This window comes from Pholcus phalangioides, unplaced genomic scaffold (genome assembly GCF_987345545.1).
Source record: "Pholcus phalangioides strain wild (caught in Gottingen) unplaced genomic scaffold, Ppha-v1.0 ptg000032l_1, whole genome shotgun sequence".
NCBI classification, from domain to species: Eukaryota; Metazoa; Arthropoda; class Arachnida; order Araneae; family Pholcidae; genus Pholcus; species Pholcus phalangioides.
In genome coordinates, this window is record NW_028301622.1 from 4,878,331 (window position 1) to 4,899,600 (window position 21,270).

The following is a 21,270-nucleotide window of genomic DNA, read 5'->3' on the forward strand; positions in this document are numbered from 1 at the left end:
TCCAAAAAATGTTCATTTCATATAAAAATTTGAATGAAAAGTATTTGTTAAAAAAAACTTAAAAAAACGAAACGTCGCGCAAATCAGTCAAAAATGGGTTGACCAATATCATTAATAATTATGTGCGTTTAGGTAATTTGTTATTTAAAAAAATTGAATACTTAATTATATACATTTATAGAAATAATTTGTTCTCTTCTTACTAAAAAGTCTACACCAAAACAGGTCAATGTGTCTGGAGGGGGGGGGGGGTGGATTTATCTCGCGGATTGTCAATAGTGTTTTAACCCTTAAAATAATATTTAGCAATGGGTGTGGTTAATAAATTATGATAATCAAACTATTATACCGTAATACCCTAATTAATTAGAAGAATGAAACCGAGCATTGTATTCGATTTTTTGACCACCTCTTGTCTTTGCGGCGTGGCAGTCGAGTGGTTAGGGACTAGCTTCTCACTGTGCATGTCTGGGTTCGAATCCCGGTTCGGGCATGGATGTCTACTAACCAAGCACTAACAAATTCCCTGGACGGATCATGCTGATCATTCGAGAATATGTGAAGATCGCGTTATTTATAATTATCACCGTAAACTATACTACAATATTGTTGGAAATAATGCAATTTTGTAAAATATATTTATTTAGAAAATTTTACCAAACAACAGGAAAATCTTTTTTTCAGAGTGATTCCAATATTTGTAGAATAATCTTTCAGCTGAGTACTTTTTATTTTTCAAAAAAAAAAAAAAAAGAAGGAGAAAAAATTCAGTGAATAGGTTTTGAAAAACAAAGCTTCCCGTTGTATATTTACCGCATCTTTCAGTAATGGACTAGTTAACCCATTGAACGGCATAGCAGAAATCATTAAACAAATACAGATATATAAATAGAAGCTCACAACAGGCAAAACGCCCAACGAGGCGGCTGAGAAAAAGATGTCCACAACAAATATGGATGCCATATAATACTGAAATACAGCAACCCAATTACAACTGCAATTATAAAAACTAAAAACTATGTATACATGATAAAATATTATGCAATGCCCATAAATAATACTTATGGTTGTCTTATTCTAAGTACGGATAGCTTCTCTATTTACCCCAACATGTTTATCGTATTTCTTTTTAAACATGTCAAATGTGTTGAGAATTTATCACCTCCGGGGGTAAGTTTTACCATTTATTAACAGCCCTAGTGGAGGAATAATTCCCTGCGACACCATGACCTCGCATTGTCCCTTACCAATCGATACCGGTGTCTTCATGTCAAAGCAGTCGATTGATGGCGTATTAATAACTCATTTTATCCATCCCGTTGAAAATATTAAACACTTCAATCATATTACTCCGATATCTGCTCTCTTTCAATGTAAATATTTTCAAAAAATCAAGTCTTCGTGTCAAAAGCGCGCGTGGATCTTCTCTGCGCCGCTCGACCAAGTCAATGTTCCTGTAGGTATGGTCTCTAAAACCAGAATCAACTAAGCCCTGGAGAAGTGGAAGAAGGAGTTTAGGAGAACTCGAGAGACCTTTTTGAGAATTAAACCGAGCATTCCATTCGATTTTTTGACCACCGCTGAACGATGTTCAGAAAACTTGAGCCGCTTGTCAATGACAATTGACGAGCGCCCCCACCCCCAAATGTAAAGTGCCATACATTTTATATAGACTAGGTTTTCTTCGATTTTCAGCAGGTGGAAAGACAGCGGTATAAGGAAAAGCGTAGATGCCATTAAAAATATTTAATATTTTTTAAAGGGTAGTTGATGGCGCAAGCATCATTCGAACCCCGCCCCCATTGTCATCAAAAGGCACAAACCCAAACCCCCCGCGTCCATTCCTATCGATGCTGAAGTAATACTTGAATGATTCCTGATCACAAAACGTGAGCACAACAGAGGATATACTAGGCTGACCATATTTCCTCGAGAAAAATACGTGAAATTGGGATTTCACGTACGGGAAAATTCGGTGACATCGCCTATTATTGGGGGGATATTATTATGGGATATAATTATTGCCAAAAATGACGCCAAAAGTGAACAGTTGCCAAATGTTGCTGAAATTACGCTAAAACCCAATGGCGGGGGGGGGGGGATGAATCATTGCTGCAATTGCAGTGCAAAATGAATTGCACAAAATAAAACGTTCACCAAGACAAATGTGGGAGATTAATGCTTTTATTTATACTTAAGATATTTAAATTATACTACTATAATTACTTATAGTAGTATAATTTCAATATCTTAAGTTCATAAATAATTTCAATATCTGACTTCAATAAAAAATAAAAATTCAAATAGGCATCGAGTGAAAAACTGGATAAACCGGGACACTTTCAGCAAAAAGTTGGGACAGCCAGAAAAAAAAAACCAGGACTGTCCGGGAAATACGTGACGTATGGTCACACTAGGAAAGTAAAAATTCAAACTTTTCCCGAGAAAAGAAGATTTTATTCCAGAACGCACAGAAAAATATCGCCGCTCGTTCACCCGGACAAGAAAACCTACAATCAAGATATTCGACACCAGCGATCAACAATTCCACCTTTTCGGAATGGCATCGCCCCCTAGGAGTTGACGACAAAACACCGGAACTATAACTCAAAATCAACGTTTGTGGCTGAAAAGAAAACAAAAAACAAAAACGGGACATTCGTATAAAACAAAACTAGAAAAGCGTCCTGGAGAAAGATAGAGAGAGAGTAGAAAAAAAGGGACACACACATCAATCCATAGAAGGGTGACGACCCAAGGATTGTCCAAGACCATCATCGAACAATCTCGGAAAGTGCAAACACTTTTCCTTTTCCCAACAATAACTTGAAAACAGTCAAACTCTCGATCGGTACCGTATATTAGAATGAAAAACAGGCTCGATCTCTCCAGGACTTGGAAATCTCCTCCTGCTCCCCTATCGTTCCAGATTTATGGGACGTTTATGGAGATATAAGATAGGGTGAAAAAAGGGACGTATTCTAAATATACGTGTCTCAGTCTGTGAATGCTCCAGAAATAGAGGATCTGGAGAAAGAGATGTTTGATGGGAGGTGTCTCCTGGTGCCGCCTTGGTCCATCCTTTTGTTGTCTGATTGCTCTGGAGTGTTTTCCCGGAGAAACATCTGTCCCGTATATATCTCCTAGATGTTTCTTTTGTTGGGATACTAGCATATTTCTTACGGTCAACGTGATAAATCCAGCTATTATTCCCAAAAAACCAACCATTTTGATGAATTTCCTAAATTTATCACTTTTATTATTATCATGCGATCATGCATAATGACGAAGTTGCGTTAGTGATTTTCATAAATACTAAAATAATTATCACTTTTGTCGGCGATCCTGAATAATACCCCCCAGTGTCGTTGGTATAAACATGAATGAATCATACCGAATTCATCACATATGCCGGTTATCATGCATAATCACCGATTCATATTTTTAAATATGATCAATCAGTCCCATTGCTGTAATAAGATTTATTATTTATATGACCGTACTTATACAGTCTGAACCGGTTACAATGAGCTCTGATTTAACGAATTTTCCTGCATAGGGCCTATATTCAATCAGACCCAATCTGAAAAACTCCTATTTGACGTATTCTACAATCAGGCCCAGATATACTTATCACCTATTTGACGAATCGAATCCTACAATCGGACCTCGATATACATGTATAACGAACACCTATTTAACAAATTTCGCGATTGTACCCTGATATAATGAATTCCCATTCAACGAATTTCATGATTGTACCCCCCCCCCCCGATATCACCCCGGAGTTTTTGTATGTATCTGTTATAAGCCCGAATTGGCCACTTCACGAGCTGGCCAGCACTGTTGACCCTACCAACGTCCCAATATGATATCATTATATGGTACTGCGTTATTCATGTGGGATACCTGTATATTTCAGAGAAGGTAGGAAATTGCTTCTCTTGTTGTACTTTTCACCGGTTCATCTTGCTCAAACTGTGTGCCCTGGTGCGCCTTCAACCTCTGGCGGAGTGGTCACCTTGACAAAGGTTTTTTTCGAAAATATTCTTTGACAGCTCGGGGGCTGCCGGTGGAGCTCGCGGATAAGCATTGAATAGGAAACAAGGGCGCCGTGGGTGCAAAAAATTTGAGAATCCCGGGCTTAAACAACACCATTTGTCTAAGGGATTTTATCCTGAAGAACACAAAGGCATCGGGTTCCCAAGTTTTTACGCGGGAAATAACATAGTCCGTGGTTTTTCCTGCAGATCATATACACCTAGTAGAGATTTCTCAATCTTTTGCGGACTTACCCTGGCTCCCGAACTTCCAATTTTTTCTATGATAAGTAAGCCAAAACTTGTCGAGTTCATATTTTCTTAATTGATTTAATTTATACTGATGTTCTGAGTACAGCTCGGACTGTATATTTTAATATAGTTTATTGACACACATCTTTATACACGCGTACACTCGCACAGCCGATTATCACATACAATTTCTAATCTTCTTCATCTAGCTCGTACGGAGCAGTATCGAACAGGGTAGCTTATGGGAGTCAATAGCCTCGGTACGACCTGACAAAATGCATGGTAAGTCACCGGCTCTCAAATCATTTCTCCTGTGAATTTGCTGTCCGTAAGTTACTCCTCCAATCCGTTTCTTTTTACCTGCTTCGTTTACAAGGTATTGGCGAGAAATTCGGATGATCTCAATTTGACGAATAGGCGATAAATATGGTAACCTTATCCTAATCTAACCACCCGTTAGAGAAAGGGAAAGAAGTTGAAGGGGGGAAAACAAATGAAAGGAAAACAGTATAATAGATAAGAACAGATAAGAGAGAGGATAGAGATAAAAAGAAAGAGTAGATAGATAGATAGAATATATAGAACTGCTCACAACCCCGGCCTGATGCAAAAAAAAAACCTCTTCTATTTTGCTGTTATATGTATATAGTGGAAGAATACATCATTTGTGAGGAAAAAGTTTTGTATTGAAATAAAAGGAAGGTAAAAAGAACAACTTCGTAGGGTTACAACAAAGCCTCGCGATTATTAGGAAAAACAACACACACAGAGAGAGCTTATTTGAGTTCATTTTACAGGCGTGGACGCAATATTACGTCTTTGATCGTAAAGTGGTTAACCCGTTCTCGATCTATTTCTTCTATGCATCTTTTGCCGGTCCTCACATTATTTCTCCCGTGTATTTTTTTGCCGGTCCGCATATTATCCGTCCTACGCAATTTTCCCTCATACTAAAGTTTTCTATTTATTTTATTTGTTTATTATTTGTCGTTTCTCCCGTTATTTCTCCGATTAATTTTTTTCTTTGTGATCCTCGCTAATTATTTCTCTTATTTACGTGCTTTGGCCGGTCAACAATATTTACCCTATTTTCGCCGAACCGCAAAACAATTAATCTACAGCAGGGGGCAGGGGGGGGGGGTGCACAACCTCAGAACCACAAGGTGTTCCGGTAAAAAAGTATCAGTAGAGTATAAAAAGCTGACCATAATATTTCCTTCATATACAGAAAATCCCGGGATCCATACGGGTCAGCGTCAATTATTTCAAATTGGCAAGTAAAGCCAAGTTATAGCTAGCAATTATAGTAAAGTAATTATTCCAGGCAGCAGTAAAGTTGCTAATTTTAGAAAAAAGAGAATGCCAAATGGGAATTAAATTCGCTAATCGTGGCCAGAAAAATCCGTCAAAGGTGAGTAAGTTACCGAGTAATGTTGAAATTGCTGAAAAATCCCCAAGAGAATGGCTCAAAAAATGGTTTGGTAAAGCTGGTTCAGCTGGTTTCAGTAAAAAATAAAAATTAAAGTGACATTCGTTGAAAACCGGGGAAAACGGGACACTTTATAGAGAAGTCGGGACGACCAAAATTTCGCATGTAACGTAAAATAGGATCATACGGTCAGTTGTTCACCTTGTGCATTCAAGTTTCTGGCCCGCTAGTTGCAGAAATGCCGCATGTCTGACCCGCAAATTATTCCTCCAATTAGTTTATTTTTAATCTGCCGATATTCACACTGTTCATTTATTTTTTTGCCAGTCTGCTCTTAGTTATGCAATTTTTTACCGGTCAGTAAATTTTGCTCATAACCGCCGACCCGCAATACTGTTCATCTACACCACACATGACCCTCGGAGTCATCTGATTCGGCCCGTGACCTTAAACCTTATTTTGTGAATGAGGTTTGAGTGAACTAAGTGGCACACTTAAGATCACTGAAAGGTACCAATAATACATTTACATGTCCGCTGTAGCGGTCGAGTGGTCACAGTGAGGACTCGCTACCCGGGTTTGAACCTCACTGGAACCTCAGTGGCGGTCGGCTGAAGGTGGCTTACTGTGATTCCCAAATTTCAGGAGCGAAGGCGAGCCGATCTCCCCGTTAAAATGTCTCGCTGCAGAGATCAACAGGCCTAAAAACGGTACAAATATTCGATCTCATTGCACTTCTGATATATAGAAGACATCAATGAAAAGTCAGACACAACACTAGATACGCACTCAGAGTGTTACGTATACACTCACTACACTAGGTAGTAAGTTGCCATGGCGATAGACCTGAGTTGTGCTCGGTTTAAAAGAAAAAAAAAGAAAGTACATTTACACATATCTCTCCACGGCATATTAACAGATCATCCCAGATCACACAAGTAACCTGCGGTGCAATTAAAGATCACTTATTGATCCACGCCGCTGTTCCCGATAACTTAAGTGGCCGCAGTGTACTTTTTTTAAACCAATGAAGTGGCCCACACTCTCCCAATGGTTGATCACCCTTGATATACAGACAGACAGACATGACCGCTGACCACCCAGCGAGACCATCTTAGGATGGTTGATGCACTTTCCCAAAGAGTTGGACGCAAAGGCCGACCGGATGGCTAAGGAGGCCACACGGGTTGCAACATGTGAACAGGAACGATCACTTGATCCCTTGATCTGGAGTGGTTTTTATCGTCCCAGAGTTGCAAAAAGATTGAAAACCAACGCTCCCCGCGTCACACAATTCCACGGGATTATTCCAAAACAACAAAATAATAATTTTAGTGAATCTTGAATAGCATAGCTTTGTACCCATGATGGCACGAAATATATTAGGGAGATTATACAGTATCATGCTCACACGATGATAGATTCTCAATCACGACAAAATTTATGAGGTCTCGAAACCGGATTGCGTATTCAAAAATCTGTGTGATTAATTTTTCAAAACTCCTTATCTTCATTCCTCAATCAACAAAAATGGCAATTCGGCACCGACATTGTCAACCGACATGGACGTTTTCCCAAACCAAAAAAAATAAATAAATAGACATTGAATAGCAGTGCGACAAAGTCGATAGCAATCGAAAAATTGGTAGACTAAATACAGGACGTCAACGTCCCGGATTTTTTTTTTCTTTTTCGTCAAAACGCCGAATTTCAATCAAACCGACATTAAAACAATGGAGAATTAGAGATTCATGTCTCATCATTCTCATCGAGATTGGAAACGGCGATTGTGACTCGAATAAATCAGTTCCATGTTCAGAAAATGAACACTTGCCGTGTCACATGATTGATGAGTCGGCGGGGGAAAGCGCTAACAATTGGTGTGATTTTTTTCACGTGGAATATCATAACATGAAATCAAACGTCTAGATTTCTGTAGATGACAAATTTTCGTACTGAAAAATCTCTTCAACAATGATTGTTATTGTCGTATTTGAATAGCGAGTGAAGGTAATTGAATACCGCCTTTGTTCGAATATATCTATCATTGATATCGGAAAAATGAAATGAGCCATGAATTTATGGCTTTGCGAGATGCGAAAACATGATGGCGACGGAATATCAGAGCCAACAATCATTGAATGTATTTTGTTTTTATTTTACTTTATGCGTTATCGATCATGTATTTCCCATGCATAAAAATTCGATCATGTGACGAATTTTATCCATATTTCTTATGGCAATTCCTAGTCCAAAGAAAAACAATTTCGAGTTTTTAAAACGAATGATTTCTCTGCATAAGAAATGATGGGAACTTTCATATCATGTATTACGCATGTTTTTATTGCATAATTCGAATAGAATTTGGATCACTGAAGTGTCCAAAACTGTTCACCAAGTTGATTATTGAAATGTTCAAAATTCATTCATTTCAGTGTTTGAGATTATCGATCACTAAATTGTTCAAAACTCATTCAAATAAAATTCCATTATTCGTGATTATTGATGGTTATCAGTAGGGGCAAAAAGGGGCTTCTGCCCCACCGCAGCCGCCGCAGCCGCAGCCATTCCCCATTCCGCAGCCACCGCATCCTTCTATTCCGCAGCCATCCCCCCCTTTTCCGCAGCCAGCACCTGAGTCATTTTCTTCTGTGATAAGGGGGCTTTCTTAAATAAAACTTTAGTGTCTGATCACTCCCAACCCATGACGTCAACGCTGCCCCCTTTCCGCAGCTGCAATGATAACTTGGTCATAAGAGGGGGTCATTGCTGAATTACTTTTTTCCCAAGCACTATCGACGATTATTATTAAACTGATAAGGGGTGTATTCTTAAACGTCTGATTCACGAAAGAGATCTTTTTTTCGGGGGATTAATTACATCTTCCTAAGTAAGAGGGGTCATCCATAAATTACCGATTTTAAGGGGGTCATTCCCAAAAAACAATGAGATACGCAAATGACGATAGAAACTTTGATTAATGAATAAAAAAAACCATTTATTTCTAACACAATCAATGCAAATGAAATATATACACAAAAACCCAACACCAAAAATATAAAAATCAAAAGAAAAAATACATATAAACCCTTCACCAAAATCAATTAAATAATATATATACAAAAATAAACCCAACACCAATTAAAATATATATACAGCGTCCATGAAGCACTGTTCATTCACTAACACAACTATATTTATTGAAGATCACCACTTTTGCAGACCACCACTAATATCAAACATCACCACTACTGAAGCCACCACAACTATATTAATTGAAGATTACCACACAATTGAAGACCACTACTGAAGCCACCACATCCATATTTACTGATGAGCATCACGATGGGAAGGGAGTTATCTTTTCATTCGAGAGATGATTATATAATAAAATCACCGGAATATGCAGAAAAAAATTGTAAAGATATAAAAACTATGAAAAATAACAACGTGTATAAATAAAACTATATAAAAAAATCACCGGATGCTACAATGGCCATAAGCTAAAGTGCTTATGCCATCGTCTAAAATATACCTTTTATTATCATGTGCCGACAAACTGATTTTTCGCTGTTGAATGGTTTGCAGCACATGACACCGGGATTGAATTTTAGGCATGTCGTGCCTCATGAAAGAATTATTGCGCAGACAATTTAGATAATCTGCATGTCTGATTTCTTTACTGACAACCGAGCGCACGACACCCTTCGCAGTCTTTTTTTCACAGTCACCGGTAATAAAACTATACATCTTTGGACGCAGTCCCACAAATTCGATCACCGGTTTCCCTGCCGTCTCATCCTTCATCACCCCGATGACCTTCTTGTTTCTCTCGCTGTACAATTTGTGGTCACCGGGGTAGTTAGATGTGTCGAATTTGTGGGAATCTCTCAGCATATCTTCGTAAATGTCATCGGTATAAATTTCGTAGCACAACGAATCCGTGTCGGTGAACAATAAGGTCGCATCCTGGCCGTACTTTTCCTTGACGTGATTATAATGGAAGTCCGCCATCAGGTGCTTTGATAAATCTAAAATGGTGACACCGGTGTATAGCGGACGATCCAACCTGATGGCAGTCTTCTTCATTTTTAGCACGACCAGGTCTTTATTAATAATCTTGAAGCTTTCGAATGCTGGGGATGCGATTAATTTTTTTGCTCTCTTCTCCTTGTGTACCAAGTGGATGTTGTTATGTTTCCTGAGATTCTCCAGCGACTTCCCATACACTGCATTATTCATCAACTTATAGAAGTCTTTTTCAAAATCACCGGTGGCTCCCTTTCTCTTCTCGGTGTTGAATGCAATGTACGGGCGGAGCCATGGTCGCTGAGAGAACTCGAGGACACGACGAATCGTTGTAACTCGCATCCCCAGCGCTGTATAGAGTTTCAGATTTTTATAATGGATGACGTACGCGACCTTATCATTCAAATTTGGAGCTAGTTTGACACACGGATTCGATGGCCCACCGGTTTTCCTCATGTACTCGGAGTACATATCACCGGATATTTTCACGTTTTCAGCCGCCAAAGGGAAATCGTTATGGAGGTCGTGAACGTTCACCGGGTATTCAAGATCAACCTCCAAAATGTACCCCTTGGCGCTATCATCGGGGATGATGTTGAAGTCTGTTGACTCCACTTCACTAGACGTCATCCACCGGAAATCACTCACTGGGAGGGGTTCCATCATACATTTGCCATACAAGTTGTTGACGTCCCAATATATGATCCATTTTTTCTTCTCACCGGGGTTGAATCCTGGAACCATTGGGTTGTTGGCTCGACTGTGTCTTCTAGTGATGCATGAAACCCCTCCTCTGATGCCTTTCTCGAGAAACAGGTGGATGTCTGGATCTGTTATAAGTTCCAATCTTTCGCCCGTCATCTTCAGACAGGCGTTCCAGGCGAGACCAGGGGATGTATACATGTGGGCGGGATCAATTTTATAGTTTTTCAGACACAACTTTCTAAAATTCTGAAAGACGTCTGCAAGCAACAACACGTCTGTCTCCACATACAAGTCGTGATAGTCACCTAAGGACAGCATATGGAAGGTGTCCCACACCAGTTGCGCATGCTGATAGTCATCTGTGGATATGTTTTCCCTACCCAAGGAGGTGTAAAAGGCCTCTATGGGGGGAAGCACCGGTTCGTCAAACTTATCCATGGAGGTCATATATTCGTAAGGATAAACTCCCTTACGAAGGAGAAGCGGTGTCTTCTCACCGAAGGCTCTTTTCATATTTATAAAGTCACCGGGGTTCATAGATTTCACTAGGGTATCAAGAGAAGCGGATAAAAACTGGAACGAATCCAGAAATCTGAGGTGACCCAAACTGAAGGAGATAAATTTCTCCATGTTTTTACCAATGACCTCTATCCGCTTCTCCTTGATCCGACCAAGCCCTTCCATGATGAAGTGAGCATCATAATTCTGCAGGTTATGAAAAATCACCGGGATGTGCTTTGCCATCTTGAGCTGCAGGTTACACTTGGAGTGTAACGCTGATCTGTATGTACCGCTAACATGGCAATGATCTCTCACCCGATCACTACCAAGAGGTTTGCCACAGTTAGTGCATATCTGTTGGCTCTGGAAGCGTCTCTCTTCCTCGATGGTCATCTTCAAGGGCACCGGGTTGTTGATTTTTTCCAAAATGAGCTTCTCTTCTTCCAGCATGCTTTCCAGAAATACATGGACACTGTCCTCTCCCCTGTATACAGTGGGTCTCCTGAGAGCCACACCATCGGGACCAACAACCACATATGCGAAACCGCATGGACGGTGAAGCGATGTCGCCATGGAATGGGAAGTGGCAGGATCAGGTGAGCATGACTCCACTTTTGGCAAGATGGCCTCAAAATCTGCATATATAACGTAGGGCACCGGTAACTGAAAGGCATCATTCTTGAAGCTCATCCATTTTTCGTCTTCACTGGGATATGTAACCTTTTGTGCACCATGCTCTCTACACTGGGTGAGATGTTTTGCATGGGTCTCAACAGAAGAAAACCTCTGCAGACAATAGTCACAATAGTGACAAGTTTCTTTGTGCGCAGTGGTGCGTGAAAAAAGTCTGCTGGTGTTCCGAATGAGGCAGTAATGAGATGTTTCCTCATTCATGATGAGGAGCAAGTTAACATGCCGAGGCATCCTCTCATGTGTAATTCTCACTGGGAATATCTCCTCGCCTTCCACGCCGAAGACGTTGATTGTGATGTTGTTCTGTTTTTCAAACCGGGATATTTGTTCGAGAGTCACTGGGTATATCAGACCGCGAGTATCCAACTCATTCTCATAATTTGTGTATTTGCTAACTCGCTCGGCTTTATCTTTTCTAGCCACTGGATGTAGGGCAGCGAGTACAGACCAAAGAAAACACTTTTGATCTTGATTCTTGATGTTGAGGACAGCTTTTTTGCGAGCTATCCACTGTGGGAGTGGAATGTAGCTCGCTGGCGCCAGCGGTTGGTAGCGAGCGATGTTGAGCTCGAGGCAGATGATCTGATCAAGAACCCAACCGCTGCCGCTTCCTTCGAAATCTTCTGTAGATTTCTCCACCTTTTCGAAGGCTACACCCAGTTGCGTCTCGAGTACTCCAGCCGCGAGAGCGGTAGCCATCTTGCTGCGTAAGTATGCGTTAGTCAACTCCTCTTCACCATCCGCGCCTCTTCGCGAAAACACCGCTGTGACCACAACGTCCCACTTGATGGCACGTTGACGATGAATAGCTTCTCTCAATAGGGAGAGAAGCCTATCCCTTACGCTGATGAGGAAGAGATGCATGTCCCGATCTTGACCCTCATCGGGATGGATGTTGTGAGTCACGAAGACGTCGTTGAGGGCTCCGTTGGGTGGTGGTGATCCGCTAGGCTCTGGTGGTGGTGGTCCGTTAGGTGGTGGTGGTCCGTTGGGTTGTGGTGGTGGTGGTCCGTTAGGTGGTGGTGGTCCGTTGGGTTGTGGTGGTGGTGGTCCGTTAGGTGGTGGCGGTCCGTTGGGTGGTGGTGATCCGCTAGCTCTGCTGGATCCTCCGTCCTGCCGATGCTTCTTTAGTATATGGCGTTTCAAGTCGTTGCTCCTGGTAAATGCAACCGGGCAGCGCTCGCATTTGAACGGTTTTTCTCCCATGTGGATCTTCTTGTGTTGGTTGAGATTTTTCCTCAACGCAAAGCATTTCCCGCAAGTTTCGCAGAGGTGGCGATTATCCTGTAATGAAAAATAAAATAAAATAATAAATAAATATATAAGCATATTGCAAGTATGAATGACAACCATTCATGGATAAGTTTTATCGGGAGCCGAAGCAACCCGCAAGCTTCGGGGGTGTCAACTCTATACAACATGTTACGAAAAAATCTAGAAAAAAAATTCGGGAATGGTTAGAAGGAGAGAAGAGCTACACTCTACACAGGAACAGAAAGAAAAAGTTCCCACGCAACAGAACAATAGTAGCCGGTATCGATAAACAGTTTCAGGCAGATCTCGTTGACATGAGAAGTCTCGCTCGTTATAATGACGGTAATCAATATTTATTGACATGCATAGACGTGTTTTCAAAGTATGCTTGGGCTGCCCCACTCAGAGATAAAACTGGAAAAAACATTACCACGGCCTTCTCAAATATTTTCTCCGAGCGGAAACCAGACGTGCTTCAGACTGACAAAGGAAAAGAATTTCTCAATAAAGTGTTTCAAGACTTTTTGAAGAAGCAAGGAGTGAGATTTTTCACTTCTCAAAACGATGACGTGAAAGCAGCCGTTATAGAACGTTTTAATAGATCGCTTAAAACACGAATGTGGAAATACTTTACTGCCAAGAACACATACAAGTATGTGGACGTCATCGAGGACTTTTTATTTAGTTACAACAGAACTTATCACAGAAGCATCAAGATGGAACCCGTTCAGGTCGGTAAACATAACGAGGACCTAGTTTGGAGAACGCTGTACGCGAAAACACCGAAAAAAACAACGATAAAATTTCAAGTGGGTGACCACGTCCGCATCGCTCGCTCGAAACATCTGTTTGAAAAAGGATACGAATCAAACTTCTCTCACGAAATCTTTGTGGTTGACGAGTGCGTGGCGAGAGAAATACCGGTCTATAGATTGAAGGATTTGATGGGTGAGAGAATCAAGGGAACATTTTACGCAGAAGAAATGGTCAAAGCGAAACCCGAAGAGACTTTTCCCATCGAGAAAGTGATCAGAAAGAGAAAGAATAAAGGAAAGACGGAATTCTTGGTGAAGTGGCAAAATTATCCCGACAAATTTAATTCGTGGGTCGAGCTATAAATATCGGTTACGCAAGCGGAAGCAGCCCATTATTTGAAAAAGATGTCTTCCTTCTACATCACCCTCCCCAGCGACGCCTCTCCTGATTTTTTCCCGGAAAACAAGCTTTCGAATTTTGTGGTGAAGTTGCCAAACTCAATCAGTTTTTCTTCGGATTACGAGGTTGCCTTATCCGAATTAATCTTTCCTCACGCATTCCACAACATCACGGAACAAACAAATTCTTTCGAATTCGATGTTGGAACAGGATTACTTAAGAGTGGAAGAATCCCGTGTGGTTATTACGAGACTACTCAAGAATTGATAAAAGCCATCTCTCAAAATTTTCAAGATAAGATAGTTATAACGTTCAACCGCAACACGCGAAAAGTTAAAGTGAACCTCAAGAAAAGTGCCAGACTTATTCTTCACTCCGGCATAGCTGAAATCCTGGGATTCGAACCTGGTGAATTAAAGGGTCCTCTCCTCGAAGGTGTTTCAGTGTCGGACGTTAAACTAGACTTTCGCTTGTTATACGTATATTGTGATATTGTTGAACCCCAAGTTGTTGGAAACATTTACTCGCCACTGTTAAAAATTGTCAAGGTTACGGGCCAAGACGGAGAGATCGTTAACGCCTCTTTTGAAAGGGGTCACTACGTTGGGCTTGCGAGGAAAACTTTCGAGACGATTCACATTTATATAAAGACGCACACGGGACGTTTTGTATCATTCGAGCGTGGAAAGGTGATAGTGAAACTTCACTTCCGATTGAAACATCTGTGAAAATGCCATATAAGCAATATAGATGCTGCGTCGATAGCGTGACGCACCACTACCTCAATCAAGCCGGTCATGGACTCTCATATTATCAAGGTTCAAACCTGCAGCGCGGATATGGTATCGGTTCTATATTCGGCTCTCTTTTCAGGTCAGCTATTCCCCTGTTCAAGAGCGGTGCGAGAGCGCTTGGCAAACAAGTGCTTCGTTCTGGTGTAGATTTCGCCAACGATTTGGTTCAGGGAAGAGACGCTAGAATGGCTGCAACCGAGAGAGCGAAAGAAGCGGGTAGAATGCTGACAGACAAGGCCTCTGGAAAGCTCAAGAAGATGTTAGGCGGTCATAAAAGAAAGCGTAAAGTGAAGAATAGAGTCATTCGCAAGAGAGTGAGGAAAGCGTCAACACCTGACATTTTCGATTAACATGGCTATGATAATGGAACACTCGTCCGAATGCCTGAAGAGCGAAGTCGATCTCTTCTCGCTTCCACCCACACAGACCGCAATAGAAGGAGGTGAATGGATCGAGTTTCTACCTCTATCTAGCATAAAGGATATTGGTGCTCCTTTGGAATTCAACGTGACTGGATGCGCTGAAAATTACATGGACCTGTCTGCTACCCAATTACATGTTCGAGTGCGAGTGACGAAAGGAGACGATACGCCACTGCCCGAAAACGAGCTAGTGGCACCAGTAAATTTGCTTCTACATTCATTGTTTTCTCAGATAGACATCACTCTGAACGGTCGGAACATCACAAACTCTTCCCACACTTACCCTTATCGCGCCTACATTGAGACTCTGCTGAATTATGGCCAGGACGCTAAAAATGGACCCCTCGCTATGGAGGGTTATATCAAAGACACCGCTGGATACATGAACAATCTCGAGAACAATGAAGGAATGAAAAAACGAGGTGGATACATCGCCAAGAGTCGATCATACGATCTGATGGGAAGACTTCACTGCTCGCTATTTTTTCAACAGAGACTTTTGCTCAATCTCGTTGATATGAAGGTGCGTTTGGTGCGCACGAAACCTTCGTTCTGCTTAGTGGCCGCGGCCGAGGATTACAACGTAGTGATAGACCACGCTAGCCTATTCGTGCGAAAAGTGAAAGTAAGTCCTGCTGTGGCTATAGGACATGCTAAAGCTCTGGAAAAAACTACGGCAAAGTATCCGATCAACAGAGTGATCTGTAAAGTATACTCCGTTGCTAAAGGAAACATGTCCTTTGTGCAAGACAACGTTTTTCTGGGACCGATGCCAAACAGAGTCGTGATCGGGCTAGTGGATAACGAGGCATATAACGGTACATATAATACTAACCCCTTTGAATTCAAACATTACGACTTGAATTTCATATCTGTGTACGTCGATGGCCGTCCGGTCCCTCACAAAGCTTTGGAGCCGAATTTCACGACGGGGAACATAGTAAGAGCGTACAACAACTTGTTTAGATCTGGAGAAGATCGCGGCATTGATCTGACGAGAGAAGAGTTCAAAAGAGGATACGCACTGTTTTGTTTCTCTTTGCTTCCCGACCAGAGTGAATGCGGACATTTACATCTACTCAGACAAGGAAATTTGCGCGTCGAACTGAAATTTTCCAAAGCTCTTCAAAAAACAATCTCTGTGATAGTCTACGGCGAGTTTCAAAACTTGATCGAGATAACCAAAGCTAGAAGTGTTTTGTGTGATTTCTCGAGTTAAATGGACTCCGAGCAGATAAAAAATGCATTGACATCAAATCCAGTCACAAAGCAGATATTCAGAGATGTATTCGCGAGCGACACTTTACCAAACGGCGTTCACAAGTATCCAGCTGCTTTCGTGGTTAACACCGACGTTCATACAGAGGAAGGAAGCCACTGGTTAGCAATATACCTGCACGACAACGTGACAGCTGAATTTTTTGACTCTTTTGGAAGACCGCCCTCACAATTCGTGGATGGGAAAATCAACTCATTTCTGAGCAAATACAAACGACTCACCTACAACGATGTGGCGCTGCAGTCGGTCAACAGCAAAGTGTGTGGACATTACGTTATATATTATATTTTTTGTAAATGTAAGGGCGAGAGCATGAAAGCAATTGTTTCGCGATTCAGTAAGCATAATGACGTGCGAGTGTATAATTTTGTATCGAAAAATTTTGTTCAATAAAAACCACTTACATGAAAAAAATCGTGTCATTATTTACCATGTCTCTGTTAAAGTTACATCACCCTTTCACGGCAGTCTGTGCTGGTGCCAGTGGAAGTGGAAAAACATACTTTTTAAAAAAATTCTTAGAACATAGGGAAAAACTTATCGAACCACAGCCCAAGCGAGTGATATGGTTCTACGGAGAAGCTCAACAACTTCACGACGAGATTGATAACGTGGAATTCAGGGACGACACCGATTTCGAAGGCATAACGGATGCTCTATTGATATTCGATGACCTTTTAAGCGAACTTTCGGGAGAACAGAGGATGGCCAAGTTATTCACCAAGTATAGTCATCACAGAAATCTATCGGTATTTTTCATTACGCAAAATTTTTTTCATAAGGGATTGCGTGAGATTACACTCAACGCCCACTATATATTTCTGTTTAAGAACAGGAGAGATCTGAACCAAGTGAGTCATTTAGGTCGCCAATTATATCCCTCGAAATTGAAATTCTTTTTAGAGGCCTATAACGATGCCACGAAAGATTCGTATTCATATCTATTGATAGATTTGCGTCAGGAGACAGAAGAGAAAATGCGACTGCGCACTAACGTGTTACCAACACAAACTCAATACGTATATCAACCCCGTCGATAAAGAGTCGAGACCCATTATCACGATGACTGCCGTAATAGACGTTGAGGGTTACCGACTCTCTGACGGAACATTTGTGATAAAGGAGTTGGCCTATTGTAATTTGAACTGCATCGAGACTTTTCACGGAATTTATCGAGCACCGTACGAGTTCTCGCAACTGAATGCAAGAGACCGACATCAAGTGAAATGGCTCACACATAATTTGCATAATTTAGCGTGGGAGAGAGGTGATCTACCTTTTCGTACCCTCGAAACCACGCTGAAAGACTTTGTTAAAAAGTTTAATGTTGTTTACGCCAAGGGTTACAGCAAGTGTCAAATGCTCGAAAAACAATACGGATTGGAAGTCATCGATTTAGATTGCATTTTATGTCCTAACGTGACCGATCTGCCTGAAACGAGTCAACATTGCTCTCATCACTATGGAATGCGCAAGCATTGTGCTCTAGCAAAAGCTCAAGCTTATGCAAAGTGGTTAAAAGACTGAACTTGTTGTTTCGATCGACTATTTCACGAGATGTCTTTGCGGAGGCAACAACTCTTAAAATCACTCTGCGAATGCCCAAGAAAACAGCTGCCAAAGAAACTAACGAATGAGAAGTTGAAAATCGTGTGTGAATGTGCGCTGAATCTGCTACGCGGGAACATTCCAGTAACAAAGTCACAGAAAGCTAAGCTTCAAAAACACAAAGTCGCTCTGAGAAAACTTGCTTCAAAAAAATTACCTCTCTTCAAGAAAAAGCGCGTCTTGCTACAAAAAGGAAGCGGTTTCCTTGGAATATTACTTCCGACCGCGCTTAGTTTATTGTCTAGCATTATCGGGAAATAATGGAATTTGCAAAAAAAGTGGTCCTCGTGCCAGAGGCAAGATATAACCGTCACGTTATTCAAGAACCTCAGTTGTCGGAAATAGATCGGGAAATGAAAAAAATTCTTGATAGCACTCTGCCCGACGACATTAAATTTAAAATGTATCAACGTGTTCTGCACAAAAGAAACTCGGTTTTCGAAAATAATTCTCCAGTTCTGACCGAACAAGAAGAAACTAATGAGCGAGACCTCAGCAAACCCCCCATCAAAGTGGAACAATGGAATGAAATGAAATTTCCAAAATCGTATAAGTCTTCGGCAGAGGAAATTTTGAAACATATCAAAAATTTTCCTAAAGTAATCAACTGGAACGAGAGTGGCGAGCTGATATATAAAGGGAGGTCAATGAGAAACACTAACATTACCGAACTCATCGCTAGCGTGGCAAGTGCGAACAAGAAGCGTGGCGTGAGTGGACAGAAAGAATTCTTACAAGCGTTGCAGTCTATAGAACTACCCGAGACATTAATCAAAAACAAACACTTGAGAAAACGATGGTTAACGTTCTGAACGAGCAGATCGAAGCTACTGCCTACGATGAAAAAAATAACAGAAGAGGTGTTATTTGGAAAACGAGCGTTCCCGACATAGATTTACCGTCGTCTTGGACTTATGAACTGGAAGTGCGAGGAGAACGGATAAATCGAATTCAAAAAGGACTGATATCCTCTATGCTGATTTTATTATTATTTTTACTATGTCTCAGTTCCTATTCCATGTATCCAACACATATGAAATTCGAAAATTGTACGCATTCCGAGCCACTAGGTGGAAATGTATATTTTACTCGTTGTAATGCAACATACGATGTCCGCGTTTTCGCAAATCATTCTCCTACTATTAAAGGGATAAATTTATCAACTTCACAGATGTACATGCTGCTACGAAAAGCAGCAAAAATTTTAAATTAATAAAATTCTGTATTTTTAAAAAATTGTATTTTGTCTTTTTCTGGTCACCCCTAACAAACAATTTAAATTAAACGGAAAAAACATACATTTAAATGGGTCACCCCTAAAAATCAATCGACTTACATTTAAATTTAATCTGGATAGGGAAAAAAATATAATAATTGACTTACCCCCTTCATCTTCTTTTTCGTTCCGCTCGGTCCAGCTTCTATTGGTCTTTTTAAACATTGATTCACAAACTCCATCGTATCCTTGTCTAGATCTTTTAGCATTGCCTTTGACACAAATTCAGGATCCAGACACTCATTAATGAATTCTTCCCCATCGCTTATATCGTTTGCACTCATTTTTCAATCAACTCGACAAAACTAAACTTGAAGACTTGACACTACTGTGACCAAATACGAAATGAGAAGATTTGTGAAGCAGTACACTTTTTATCACGACTCAGAGAGAGATAACAATGAATCATCGCGATGACCCAAAGTGTTGACGCATTAGATAACAGAAGTGGACATCCCTATCGTCACACTGAGTGGTGACGCATTAGACATGAGAAGTGGTCATCCCTATCGTCACACTGATAAGCAATTAAATGTCTGGAAAAAAAAAGTTTAATTATTTAATTGATAGATTTAAAAAAAAAAAAAAAAATGATGGGGAAATTTTGCTTTTGGACGCCACTCCAAAATTACCGAACTAAGGTGTATAGCTCGCAAACCGTGGCAGTTAACGGTTGCAAGACTATCTCGGACCTATTCCCCGTAGTTCATACATTCATTCAAACCTTTCATTAAAATCATTCACTCATACCATTCACACAGAGACATAACTGCTCAATCTATGTCACTCCAGTCATCGAAATCGATGGATGCGATCTCGTCCTCCTCCTCCTCAAAAACCCCATGATTAGGTAGCATTTCCTGCGTTGGATACTGTAGAGAAAAAAAAAACATTTTTTTTTTGAGTCAACGAAAAGCAATTGAATTCTTTGTAATGCAAGAGTAATATTAATGACTTACCTCTAACAAATCCAACGTCTCACTGCTCTGACTTGGTGGGTATGCTCTACCAATCTATAAAGAAAGAAGTCATGCAATTAGCAAAATGACGATCTAGTAAAATGACGGTTTCCTAAAATTTAATAATAAATTACCTCCACAACCGATGAAGTATCGCTGGCTTCCCAACGCTCACTTCCTAACGTGTTAGGTGTTGGCCAAACTACATCGCTTGATACTTCACCAATCTATAAAGAAGGGAAAAAAAAACAAACAAACATGTAATTAGTGGAAAAAAAAAGTGATGAATTGAATCTTACATTAATTAAATAATAATAAATTACCACAGACGAGTCAGAACTCGCTACCCATCCTTCTTCTCTTAGCATAGCAGCCAACCTGTTCAAAGATATATATTCTGGCTGAACAGTGGGTGGTTGCCGCACTGTTGGTGACACAATACACATCTTTCGAGAAAATCCGTTATTGATCACCTCTGCCCCTGTGTGACTCATACAGCGTTGATGCTGTATAAGATCACTAATTATGAGAAAAAGGTTTTCACATGTGCAGCATCTATACTGAGTCTGCTGAAAAAACAAATAAAAAAGGTAATGTAACGAGAGCTGTTAATTGTAACAAATGTATAAATTAATACATGAGTCAATCATTCACAACTGAATATTTTTTTTTTTTTTTTGAATTCTTGTGTCCTAGTGAATTTAAATCGTAATGTGAAATAAAAATTTAATCGTAAAGAAATTCACAGTAATTTAAAAAAAACTTACATCTTTTTTCTTCTTCTTTGCTACATATCCACTTGGACCAGCTACATCCTCGCTTGCAGCACGTTTTCTCTCATTTGTAGCAATGCTATCTCTCACGAATTCAGACA

At 40.6% G+C, this 21,270-nt stretch overlaps 2 protein-coding genes across 2 annotated transcripts in view; both read right to left on the reverse strand.

The window, feature by feature from the left end:
- Tmtc2 (Transmembrane O-mannosyltransferase targeting cadherins 2) overlaps nt 1-21,270 on the reverse strand; it is a 432,809-nt gene that overhangs the window by 222,846 nt on the left and 188,693 nt on the right. The window lies entirely within an intron of this gene.
- Nucleotides 8,769-21,037, reverse strand: LOC149066813 (uncharacterized). The gene is made up of 3 exons (XM_089253204.1): nt 20,397-21,037; nt 19,545-20,309; nt 8,769-12,933 (listed from the first exon to the last, which is right to left on the reverse strand). The coding sequence occupies exons 2-3, from the start codon at nt 19,719-19,721 to the stop codon at nt 9,199-9,201; spliced, it is 3,912 nt and encodes a 1,303-aa protein (XP_089109330.1). The 5' UTR covers nt 19,722-20,309; nt 20,397-21,037; the 3' UTR covers nt 8,769-9,198.